Below are 11,962 nucleotides of genomic sequence, written 5' to 3'. Positions count from 1 at the left end.
AGGTGTGTGTGACTGGCAGGAATTGGTGCTGTACATCAGTTTCCTGCACAAATGGAACTTCTGAATAGAGTCAAAACTTCACTCATAGTCAAGAACAATAGACTACTCCCTTTATACTCCAGCTTGCAAATCATCAAAGTTCAGCTGAAGAGTCAAGACAACGTATTCCTGTTGCTCTTTCAATTGCTGAAGCAGCACAGGCTCCCTCCCCACACCCAGGGCTGCGGAAAGCAGGCTTTTACTAGTTCAGAAAATGGAGTAGCTTTCTGCAGTAACTGGGCAGCCTCGCATAAGTGGCACTCCCTGCCAGTTCCTTCCAAAAGTCATTCACCAGGCAAGTGCCAAGCTACAAAGAAAAATTCAGTTGAGTGCAGGTGTTCCCAGAGCATCAGGCTTCACTTCTTGGTGTGGTGTTGGTCACAGCCTGAAGAAAAGATCTTGGCGCTTAAACCCCGAAACTGCAAGGGAAAGGTACAATATTAATTACATGTTGAAAGGAACTCCCTTTATCAACCCATGTTTTAATTTTTCAGCCAATAAGAGCCAGCAGCTAGTTCATGCCAAAACAAACGAGAGCATTAGAACACCAAACATTAACTCATGCTGCCTTGTTACTCTTCTCTCATAGTATTTATCAACACTTTGCTTCTACTAATTTTGGCTCGCATAATCAATAAAAATTACTTAGGATCATTTAGATCACTTTGTACTTCAAGTACCTGAGGATAATGCCACAAGCCACCCTGAAGATATTCCTACCTGCCCAAGGTTCCTCCAGCCTGGGTGTAGTACTTGTTATAATCCAAGCGCAGGAGCAGCTGAGCTAAATCAGAGTTTATCTGATGGTTGCGAACACTGGAGAGAATCTTGAAGAGCAGTGATGACTGACGACTGAATCCCTACCAATGAGAAGAAGTCGGTTCTGGGCACTCTCAAGAGACAAAGCAAGCAGCCTTTCAACAATCCTTTCACAGCCTGAAGAAAAGAATCCCTGCAGGAGAAGTGCTGGCAGTGCAGTGCAAGGTAAGCTGTCAGCCCTGGGCATCACTACGTGTCAGGCAGCCCTAAGTGGGCAGGGGCACAGGCTGGTATCTGCCTCCCTTATATTCCAATCGGATTATTTCTGCCTATCTGCCCACCCTCCTCCTCTCTGCGCACACAGAATTTTCAACTCGCACAGCTGATCAACTGAAATCATGGCAAGCACTTGTACAGACAGTCTCAGCTTAAACTTACTCCTGTTTTACAGCTGTTAAAGCCAAGATGATTGCTTAGGTGTAAATGTTTGCATGGGAGAACAGACCAAATAGACATAGATTCACCTTCACCAAAATGCTGAGTTGTGCAGCTCCCCGTTCATCTAATGGGCCCAGATTCTGACTGACCAGAGAACAAAAACTATGGCAAAGATCCAGAATTTCATTTAAGCAGTGGAAAACCTGTGTGGGATAAAAAGTACAAGATTCTAGTTTAAACAATAAGAAACCAGAGAAGGCTGTTCCTAGTACCTGAAAAGTTACAGCATTCATAATCAAGATGTTGCTGACACAGTGCTGTTCAATCAGTAAGGAAGATGTTGAAACAGCTATAGCATTTTTGTAAGGTTTTCTATGGAAAAGGACTTAAATGTTATGCTGTATCTACCCCCTCACCCCCAACCTTTTGCAGACATTACTTGGGAAACAGCAATAGGCAGAGCCATCCACACAGGTGCTGAAGTTGAAATCTGGCTTCCCTGTCCAACCAGCAGGCCATCCCTGTGGCTTCAGCATGGAGAAGGAAGAAAGAAGAGCAGGAGCTGTTCTGCAAGGCCTTGGCTTCGCTGTTCACAAGCCTTGGAATTTCTTTTGTATCAGCTGGTCAAGGTAACTTGGCACTCAGTAGTGCCAAATGCCTCACAGACAGAACCACTGGAACAATTCTGAGTTCCAGGCTGGATAATTAGTGTTCTTCCCCCTTTATGCTACAGCCTCATAAACAAGATCTGCCCTGTCCTGGGGTTTCACTGGCACCAGCTTTCTTTGGGAGTGACTGCATGTTTAGTGAAAGTACCAGCAACACTGGTTAACATTTTTATTAAAACAACAACAAAATCACCCTTAAAGTCCATTCAGGAACTCCTCAACTCTTTTTATCCTTTAAAGTATAAATCAGAGAGGGATTTTTTTCTAATCTAATGCATTTTAGAATGAGTCCCTCAGGAATACAAGTTCCCAGCACTATGCTAATTAGTACTTCTTTAATAAAATTGCCTGGGAGAAAAATACAGCAACAAAATTTAAGTTAATAAGGTTAACTGAACACTGGAATAATCTTGATTTAATGATGCTGCCAGGAATGCAGCCTCCACACTCACAAACCACAAATGAAGTGATCTTAATTCAATTATCTGTTCTAGTTTATACTTGCTTTATTCCTAGTATTGTAGTCTATGCTCTGCAGAAGATTATCACTCATCTGTTATAAAAGAGATGGTTTGTCATATCTGTTCAAATCTGTTTCTCAGGACAGCTGGAGAATTTGTAGAAAAAGGTGAACAAAAAAGACTGGCTTACAGGTTTTAGGAGGATGAAAGACTGAGCCAGCAGGTTGCTTAAGAAATGATCGTGAGCCAGACGTATGCTCTCAAAGTCTCGCGTGGCGTTTATCTGCTGCAGCAGCTGTGAGAACTGAGATTCCAGCACATCCACCTGATGGGTATGTAAAATCTCATTAGTATCTTGAGGAATGGGAGTACTTCAGACCAGGCAGAAGGTTTATGTAAGAAACTTCCTTTCCTTATTGCTACTCCTACCTTAGAGGCTGAGGATCACCACCTCTCTGCCTCCTGAATGGGGGATTATGTACAACAGCAGCACATAATGGGGGGAGCAATTTATTTATGCCTAAGTATTATCTAAGTAAAAAGGGAAATGGTTGCTTTTTCAGTAGTTAATCTTAAAGAAAGTATACAGCTAGCATGTAAACAAAGGTATTTTATTTTAGTCATCTCTGGGAGTTACTACTTGGAATCCCAGGGCAAGGACTGCAGTGCAGAAGCTCAGCCAGATGACTGGTGAAGGCAGAAAGCCAGGCCCCCTCAATTCAGCTGTCATGGCTGTTTACAAAATGAGATCTAATTCTCACAGAATCATGCTACTAGTAACTGGTATTTACACTTGAAAAGCCTCTTTTTATTTCAAATGGTCAGAATATGGCTTCTTTAAATTCTTAAAAAAAACCCAAACAAATGAAAGAATAAAAAAACCCCAAACAAACTCAAACAAAAGGGGAAAAGCCACAATGTATCTTAATTATGCTGGTTCTGAGATGACTGTGGCTTCTCACAAATGCTTAGTAGCACTAGAGAGCCCAAACTCCTGCACTTCTAGTAACTCTCACTCATTCACAAGTCCAAAAACTTAATAATCGTAGCACTAAGGTTGAAAATTCCAAGAAAGTTCTAGACTTGTTCCAAAGAAAACACTGAGTTCCCTGAGGTACAAAACCCCTGAGCCCTAAAAGACAGGACTTCAGTGCTCCCATCAAGAATTTCTGCCAGCTTCTGATTAACTGATACACTTTACCTTTCTCTGTAATCCTGACCTGCAGGTAATACTGGAGGTTGTCCACAAGGAAAGCCATGTGGTCCCTCAGGCGCCACTTGATGGCATCAGTCCTGTTGGATTTCAGGTGTTTGCGCTGCATCTGGAGAGCCCAGCAGTGCTGCAGCTCAGCCTGGACTCGTCGCACGCTCAGTAGGTATTTGAACACAACATTGTACCTACAGCCAGAAAATACAAAGTTACGGTGAAAATCTTTCTTGGTGCAGGCACTGGGGAACATAACTATGCAAGACTGGGAAAAGAAACAAGAGGCAAACAGGGTAGGTCAGATGAAGGCCCTTGGCAGAGTCACAGAGTTCTGCTTGTATTGGTTACTGACCTAAAAATACAAAGTTAATTTCACCCTTAGGAGGAAAGAGCTGACACTGTTTTGTCAAAGTAGCACTGCTTGTGAAATAGTGCAAGTCTGTCAGCATCTTGCAGGTTTTACTGTCTTTAAAGCAAGTCCCTTCAGTATGAATAAGCACAAAGAATCATTTTAAGGTTCAAGAAGCAAGTTAAAATTATTACAGATCTACCTTTTCCTCCACAGAGAGAAAAAAATACCCCAAAACATTAGTAAGTACTTGAGATCAGGGAACCTACAGATGGAAATACAAAGACCACACCTAGTACTTACTTCTCCAGAACAGCAGGAGTGAAGAGAATGTGCAGTGGCCACTGAACTTTGTAAGAAAGGCCCAGAGCTGCCCATCCCGAGGCCGGGGCTTCACGTGGAGATAATTCCCGGGAAGGCCCTTCTCGAGTCTGACAAGGATCTGAAAACAAATGAGGTGCTAAATTTTCTTAGTCAAGATAATCATGGCAAGAAAGAAAAGGGGAAGGAACAGAATAAGAAGAGCCAAAGCAAGCTAGGCCATCACATAAGGCTGCAAAGAGAACAGAATTAAAGAAGTACTAACATGAGAGAAGGCTAAGTAATAGGACTGGAAAACAAGGTCATAATCACTACCAAAAATGCATGTAGATACCTTTATGCTCCTTTCCATGATACTCAATGGTTAAGTGCAGCAGAGGAAGAAGGTTGTCATCATCTAGCAGTACCTTATGGGCAGACTGCTGAAATGCAACGTTGACATCTGGCAAGGAGAGAGCAAAGGTATCAGCACAGGATGATGCAGCTAGTGCTAATTTTGCACCCATTAATTATTTATGCTTGGCCATAAAAGACAACACTGACACACTATTTTCATTATTTTAATTGAATTCCAGTTTCAAATATGAAGAGAAACATGCTATCTGAAAGTTTCTGAGATGTTACTTTCAGCCACTGTGAGACATTCTAATTCCCAAGCTGTTCTTTCAAAACTAAGGACAATGTCTAGAGGATCAGAGGGAGCTCTTCTGTGCTGGACATGGCTCACCACTTTCCTGTTACACTGCAGTGAGGACGTTTTGGTAAGTGAATAAGCAACACTCACCATGTTCAGTTACAGCCGTGGGTGGTGTTTTTAACATGTGTTGTGCAGTGTCAATGAAGGCCTGAAACAGCTCCCCTCTTCCCAAAAGGTAAAAGTCTTTTATAATCTGTGGAAATATTTTTTTTTATATATATATATAAGCATATAAAAAACGAAGCAGAAATTTTAAGCATCCTAGCTGACAGCATCCATTTTTATTGTTGCTTGGACAACCTCTGCCATTTCAAAATACAGCTGGAGAGCCAGGAATTTAATCCAGTGCCCAAAAGCCTACGCTGCCTTCGCTTAAAAATGCAAACGACACAACCACATACACATACCCCTCAAACTCTGTGCTCATTCTTGACATCTGGAAAATTAAAACAGCTTTACCTAAAATAAGTGCGGAATCTAAGACAGTAAAGTGGGAAAGAGCCATTTAAAAAGAAAAATTTAAGCTGCTTTAGCAAAAACAAGGTAGCAGTTATATTACCTTCAGTTGTCCTAGTAAATCTGATTCCTCCACCATCAGTTTCCAAAGATGCTAGTGAGGAAACAAAAGATCAAATCAAAAAACCTCCCCTCATATTTGTCTAATCCCATTCAGTAAGAACAGTAGCTGTCTTCAGATACTTGTGATGCATACAAAAAAGCAGCTGTATAAAATGCTCTATAAAGTACAATAGCACATGCAAGGCATCAGGTGTGTAGACAGTCTCCTAATTACAACATCTTTGATATGTATCAGCAAGAAACTTGGACAAAGAGACAGGGAGACCCAGGACAAAAAATAAGCAAACTCTCAAGAAATCAGTTCTACCCTAGCTTCATCTCACTTCTCTAACCTACTCAACTTCTCAGGTTCCCCACACCAATTTTAAAAAAAAAAAGATTAAAAATTGCAAAAGCAAAGGATTTGCCCAGTGAGATGCTATCTGTTACGCTGAAAGCATGATGAAAGATTCTGAAGCCACTGCAAGTGGGGGAAAAAAAAACTTCTTTCCCCCATAAAAGTGAAGAGTATTTGTTAATATCCTTTTGTCACCGAAGTTGGGGTGACATGAAGCTTTGAGCTCATAAGAACATGGAAGCTGCAGTGTTCACATATTGTTCAGTCACGGATTCTAAAGCCCCAGTCACTGACAAAACTGAGGAGCTCCTCAGCCTGCAGAGCAGTTGTCCCTCCTGGGATCCCTACCTCAGCAACTGTGCTGCGGATCCAGTCAACCACCGACTCAAAGTCCACCAGGCTGAAGATCGGTTGCTGCTTGAGTCGATGTAGCTCTGCTGCAAAAGTGTCTTCCTGGTTTTTTAGGATGGAACCTAAGAGAAACGTGGTTTAGATAATAAAAGGGAATACCATCTGGAGAAGTGCAGACCTCTTCCAGCAGTGTGGGCAGAAGGGCTGTCCAGGCAGCACCATCTCAGGTCTGGCGAGGAGTGTGAAGCTGAGGAGGCCCAGGTGCAGTGACAATGCAGACACTTGCCATGGCAGTGCTGTGGTATCAGTAAAAACAAGTATTTTCTATGTAAATGATTGCCACCAGCAGCCCTTTTCTTAGGACTGAGCTAGATGTTAAACTCACAACTTTTCTGCCACATTGACCAGTTAGTTGCTTCTCCACCTTCCCCTACCCCTTTCAAATCTATCCTACAGCTTGAACTTGGGGATTATTTTTTTTTAAACTAGCTAAGCATGAAGACCAATTTCTTTTCACCTTGCTTCTCCTATGGCAAGAAACCAGTCCAATTTAATTGGTCTTTTGTTCTCTGCAATGTCCCTCAAGTAATTTGAATACTTTTGCATCACAAATTCAAGATAGAGCCTCCAGAGCAGCCCTCCTCAATTGGTGTAGTAGTATTTCCAAAACCATTTCCAATGGAAACTTATCAGGCTCTCAAAGAGAACCATCAGCTGGAATTGTCTCTCTCTTGTTGTCTTTAAAGACTTCCTCCTGATAATTTGTCTTCCACAGCAACCCCTGGGGTCACCTTGCAATGAATCTCTTGTGTTTGCGGATGCATTTTAATCCTATGACATCATCCTGCAACGTGGACAAGACAGAGACAAAGGCTGCAAGAAAGATGCTCCTTACCTTTTCTGGTCAGATTAACATTTTGATTCTCAAACATCTGAACAGATTCTCCCACAAAGAGGATTTTCTCAGCAACATGCACAGGAATGTATGAAGGCAGCATTTCTACTCGCAGAGAAAACTGTTTTAGAGATGGAGCCAACATGTTCTCCTCCTCAATCAGGCGCTGTCAGAGACCCAGGGAAAAGAAATCAAGCAAAAAAAATTAGAAAACCAGACAGAAAATGTATATAAACGAGGGCAGGGGGAATCCAGGTGCATTCGAAGTAAGCAGAAAGGTAGCAAACCTGATCAGCATCATTTAAGTAAGCCTGCAAACCTCTTTATACTTGTGGTACACTAGATCTCCCTAGAGATGTTGCTTTCATGAGGTAAAAGGAGAAGCTAAACCTTGGTGGAACAGCAGCAGATTGGCTCTCCCAAAGGAAAATGTTATGTCATCAAGAAAAGCTCTACTGCACCTGCATTACAGTAGCTTTTTTGCAGCCATAATGATGTTAATTAGCATTGCCAAAAATTATCCTCCCCTACAGCCATTTCGATATGTTTTAACACTGCTAGAATGCTTGTGACACAGGCCAAATGTAAATACCTCCACTAGTGAGCAAACAGGCTCAAGATCTGAAGGCTTGCTAGCATCAACCAGGCTATTTTTTTCAGAGACTGTACAGGCCCTTTGTTTGTAAGCAACATGGGGTACTTTGGGGTGAACGTTCTATGTGTTCACAGCCCGGGGCACATGAACACCAGGGGTGCCTCTGCGTTTTCTCACACTGGAGTGTGAATTTGCAGAGTTGCAGTTGCTAATCATGCTCCCTGATGCAGTGTGTGGCATCACCCACTGAGAACACTGCTCTGCACAAGGGCACTCTGATCACGTGCCATCTACCTGAGGAGTTGCTGCATTTCACCACACAGTGGCAGACTGATCCCTGCCTTAACTCAGCACCCCAGACAAGTTCTCAGCAGCCTCTTGACTCCTGCACAGCCCATTTTTCCCTGTGGGGTCTGTAGTATTGTCCTGTTAAGTAACAATTTGCACAACGAAAGTTGTGCAAGAGTACCTGACCCAGCTGCCAACAGAAAAGGTGTAAATCAAGTCAACACCCAAGCTGCCCACACCCTGTCCCTTGCAACTGCTGACACTACCAGCACTGTCTGTGTTGAGCAGATCACAGTGCTGAGCATAGTGACCAGGAAAGAGTCACTCAAGAGCAGGGGGAGCACAGCAGTTCCAGTTACTCATTCATAGAGCTTTCTGCCCCAAGATCATCCAGCTGTGCCAAACGATCTGCTTCTATGCCTTCTGCCTAGCTGCAACCTGGGACAATGCTTGGTTGGTTTGCCATCCTACCAGGTCTCAATGTATGTCCAGTATAGCATAGCTCACACTGAAGCAGAAGACAATATATTTCTTCAATAGCTCTGTGAGGACCAGAGGATGCCAACCCATGACTTGCAATCTTACCAGGTCCTGCAGTTCTCGCAGCTGTTTTCCTGTAAGTCCTCCTATTCCCAGGTCATCATCATCTTCTTCAGGCTGGCTGGGGACGTTCCCAGAAGAGGGCCCCTGTTTGATAAAGAACTCTTCATGTTGGTCCAGTAGCAATCCATGCAGCATCCAGGCAGAGAGCTGCTTATACATGACTCCGTGACACACAGCCAGAATCCTGAGGTCAAGAGAAACAGACAGTGGGGCCTTTGCAGGCAGTAATTAAAACACCATTGTCCGTCATTCTGGCCAGTCCAGTTAGACAGGCAATAGGGCAAATGCTAGATGGCTCATGTTAAATTAATTTATTTTAAACAGAGAAAGGTGGAACAATCACTTGCAAAACTGAATAAACATTTCTTCTGCATATGGAGGTCTGCTAATATACCAGAAGTAAGTTTGTAGTGGCTTCCCAGACCTGCTGCTTCTACTCAATTACCATTTCAGCATGAACATGAATTATCTTTTAAGTGGTCTGACCTTCTCCCCAGGGACATACAAATCTAGCAACACTCTCCCAGTGACATTTATCTTTTTTAAGGATCAAAAAACAGTAAGGGGTCTACCATATGCAAAACAGTTCATGTAGACCTCAAAAGAAAAAGCATGGGGTCTGAAATTTCCTTAGCCCTGAGTCCAAAATATGGAGAAAGCCTTAATTCCTGCCACAAACCTGCTTGTCAACAGGGGGACGGTGACAGTTTTCCCTGCATGCTACTCCTGCTTTTATATCCTGCAAGCCTGTTTTGCATGTACTGTTTTCACAAGTAAGATAAACATTTTGACACTAACTACAGTTACTACAGCAGAATGAAACAACAGCTGTACTGCATTTACATACTTTTCAAGAGCACTTCGAACAGGAGGCAACCCCCCACAGCTGTGTTTGTGGACTGTCTCCAGGATCTGACATCCATGGATCTGCAGAAAGGAAACATGGTTAGACTAGGTCTGTTATTTGGATGTGAGTAGCCCTTTAGACATTTAAACACAACGCTTCTGGCTAACATGAAGATGGCTTAACCAGTTGCACAAATCTGACAGAAAAAAAGATGCAACATGCTCCATGCAGTAAAGAGAGAAGCCTGTGTCTGGCTCTACACCCAGGCTTCTCAAAAGGTTCCTTTAAAAAAGCAACCATCTCTGGATTCTGAAAACATTAGGTTCTGCCTTTTTTTGTCTTTCCTTTTTTTAGGTGACAGTGGGGGAAAAGACAAGAAACTCCAACCAGCAGCACCTCATACTATGAAATGTATTTGGATTATAAAATGCAAGTAATCTCAGATCGTACTGATAATGAAAACATCAAATCCAGTGTAAATGGATTTGCAAAACAGTTACTCAACACTTGCAGCAGTGCTGGAAGCAGGGCCCCTATTACTGAACCACTTTCTTTCCTAGTGTTAAAAGGTCTGGGATGGAGGCAGAAAGAACTTAATCAGCTCAAGATGAAAGTTCTTCAGAGAAACTAGCTACAAATTTACTGTACCTTCTGAGTCTTGATCTGTTCCACCATGACCATCACAGAGGGGAAGAGTAACTGAAACTGCAGAGCAAAGAGCAAAATACTGAATAAGGTTGCTATGAAAGTGAAAGAGAAAAGCTCTGCTTCAGTAGGACGGGACAGCAGCCAATTACAATAATGTCATAGAACTATAATATGGCTTTCCCCACAAACTAGAAACAGGACATGAAAATCTCTAGGAAGAATGTTCTCCCTTCACTGGACCAAGATGCACGAAGTGACTATTCCAGGTGCAGTCCGGGCTATGCAGGCAGTGAAGAATATGTCAGGGTGAAGGTGGAGGCTCTGAGCTTTGTGTCAAAGTGCAGGTGACCCTCTGAGCTTGATTAAGGGACTATGAATGTGGAGGCATCAAAAAGACATGGCATGACATCACAGACTAGCCCTTATTTATCTCACCCACTTTCTTATAGGACTTAAGGAGGGGTAAGCAGATGGCACTACCTGTTCATTAACATGACATACCTGGTCCAAGGAATAATTAACATGTGAGATGGAAAGATGTGGGTCGGCCAGAAACTGTAAGAAAAACAAAGCAATTAATGACAATTAAAATAAGGTATGGCTAAGTAAAAAAGCATGTTTGGCTCTATATTCCAAACCTTTAGTTCCCAGAGCATTTTCCCCCCCCCGCCTATTTTTGGGCTCCATTTTGGGCTTCCATTTTGGGCTGTAGCAACCACTGGATGGTGACAGTGCCCAAGAAATGACAGCTGCTGATCTAGCAGAGATTACTCAAACCCTCTGCAACTGAAAACAAGTCACAATAGTCTGAGGCAGCACTGAGCTCTGAGGCAGATGCAGTGCTCACTGAACTGATAGTAGAGGACTTAATACTTCATTCTAATCAGAGTCATTTACAGTGACACCTCACAAGAATAAAATTTGGAAGACATCCCTGAGGTGGAAAAGAAAACACATTGTCTCATCTTTAACTCCTACTACTTAGCATATGAATTGCAGCAATTACAACCTTCCACAGCCTGTCAGCAGCAGGACAGCCTCTTGTTCCAAGTCCCTCTCCTTTACCTCCTGCTCTAGGTCAAGCAGTGCCTGTCGATAGGGCTGCAGCACCGAATCAAGGCCCGTGCAGAAGGCTCGCAAGTAAATGCCATGTAATCCACTCTGGTTTGGCTGAGATGGGTGATGGTCCTGAAACCAAACAATAAACTCTACGTCAGCTCCCCACAGCCACTCTGTACAGTAATGGAGCTTCTGTGCAGTGCTATACTAGCCACCAGTGCTCCAAACATGTGGAATTGCACCTTAGCCCACCTGAAAGTGCCCAGTAAAAAAAAGTAATAAATCAGGAGTTTGTCATGAAGAGAGTTATTTGAACAGTTACATGTAGCTCTTCTATGGACATATGCAAGTCCTGGGAACCACTGGCAGCTTCTTTGTTCTTATGAATGGCTCTTGGATCTCAAAGCTCTTCCCAAACCATGACTCCCTACAACACAGGGATGAGCACCCTGTACAGTTCACAAATTCTGGCCAGACTCCAGTGAGCAGAAATTCTGGCAGTAATGACAGTGTGCTTCCCCAACAGTGAGGTTTTTCATTTGCTCCATCCCTAGCTCCTCTGCACCCTCCCCTGTCTGCCTCAAACGGAGCTCTCTGGGCTCTGCGCGGGAAAGCGCATCTGCCCCTGCCCGTGCCCGGGGCGGCGGCCGCACCTGCTGCTGCACATGCCCCGTGTACTGCTCCACGAACTCGGCGAAGCGGATGTAGTCGGTGCCGAGGCGGCAGAGCCGGTTCAGGACGCTGGTCTCGCTGGGATGCAGGAAAGGCAGCTCCTGAGACACCTGAGGGGGGAAGGGGCGGTGAGGCGGTGCGGGGCGGGG

The 11,962-nt window shown here is 43.6% G+C and overlaps 1 protein-coding gene across 1 annotated transcript; it reads right to left on the bottom strand.

Moving 5' to 3' along the window:
* Positions 1-425: 425 nt before the first annotated feature.
* Positions 426-11,920, bottom strand: TUBGCP4 (tubulin, gamma complex associated protein 4). Its single transcript, XM_009994282.1, has 17 exons — positions 11,795-11,920; positions 11,148-11,270; positions 10,584-10,637; positions 10,083-10,139; positions 9,435-9,514; positions 8,570-8,771; positions 7,102-7,267; positions 6,204-6,328; positions 5,499-5,549; positions 5,027-5,132; positions 4,577-4,684; positions 4,225-4,363; positions 3,586-3,763; positions 2,556-2,690; positions 1,323-1,439; positions 760-899; positions 426-458 (listed from the first exon to the last, which is right to left on the bottom strand). The coding sequence occupies exons 4-17, from the start codon at positions 10,113-10,115 to the stop codon at positions 446-448; spliced, it is 1,593 nt and encodes a 530-aa protein (XP_009992584.1). The 5' UTR covers positions 10,116-10,139; positions 10,584-10,637; positions 11,148-11,270; positions 11,795-11,920; the 3' UTR covers positions 426-445.
* Positions 11,921-11,962: the final 42 nt, after the last annotated feature.

This window comes from Chaetura pelagica, unplaced genomic scaffold (assembly GCF_000747805.2).
Source record: "Chaetura pelagica isolate M959 unplaced genomic scaffold, ChaPel_1.0 scaffold233, whole genome shotgun sequence".
NCBI lineage: Eukaryota > Metazoa > Chordata > Aves > Apodiformes > Apodidae > Chaetura > Chaetura pelagica.
Note: the sequence above shows the minus strand (reverse complement) of the source record. Positions and strands in the feature narration are given on the sequence as shown.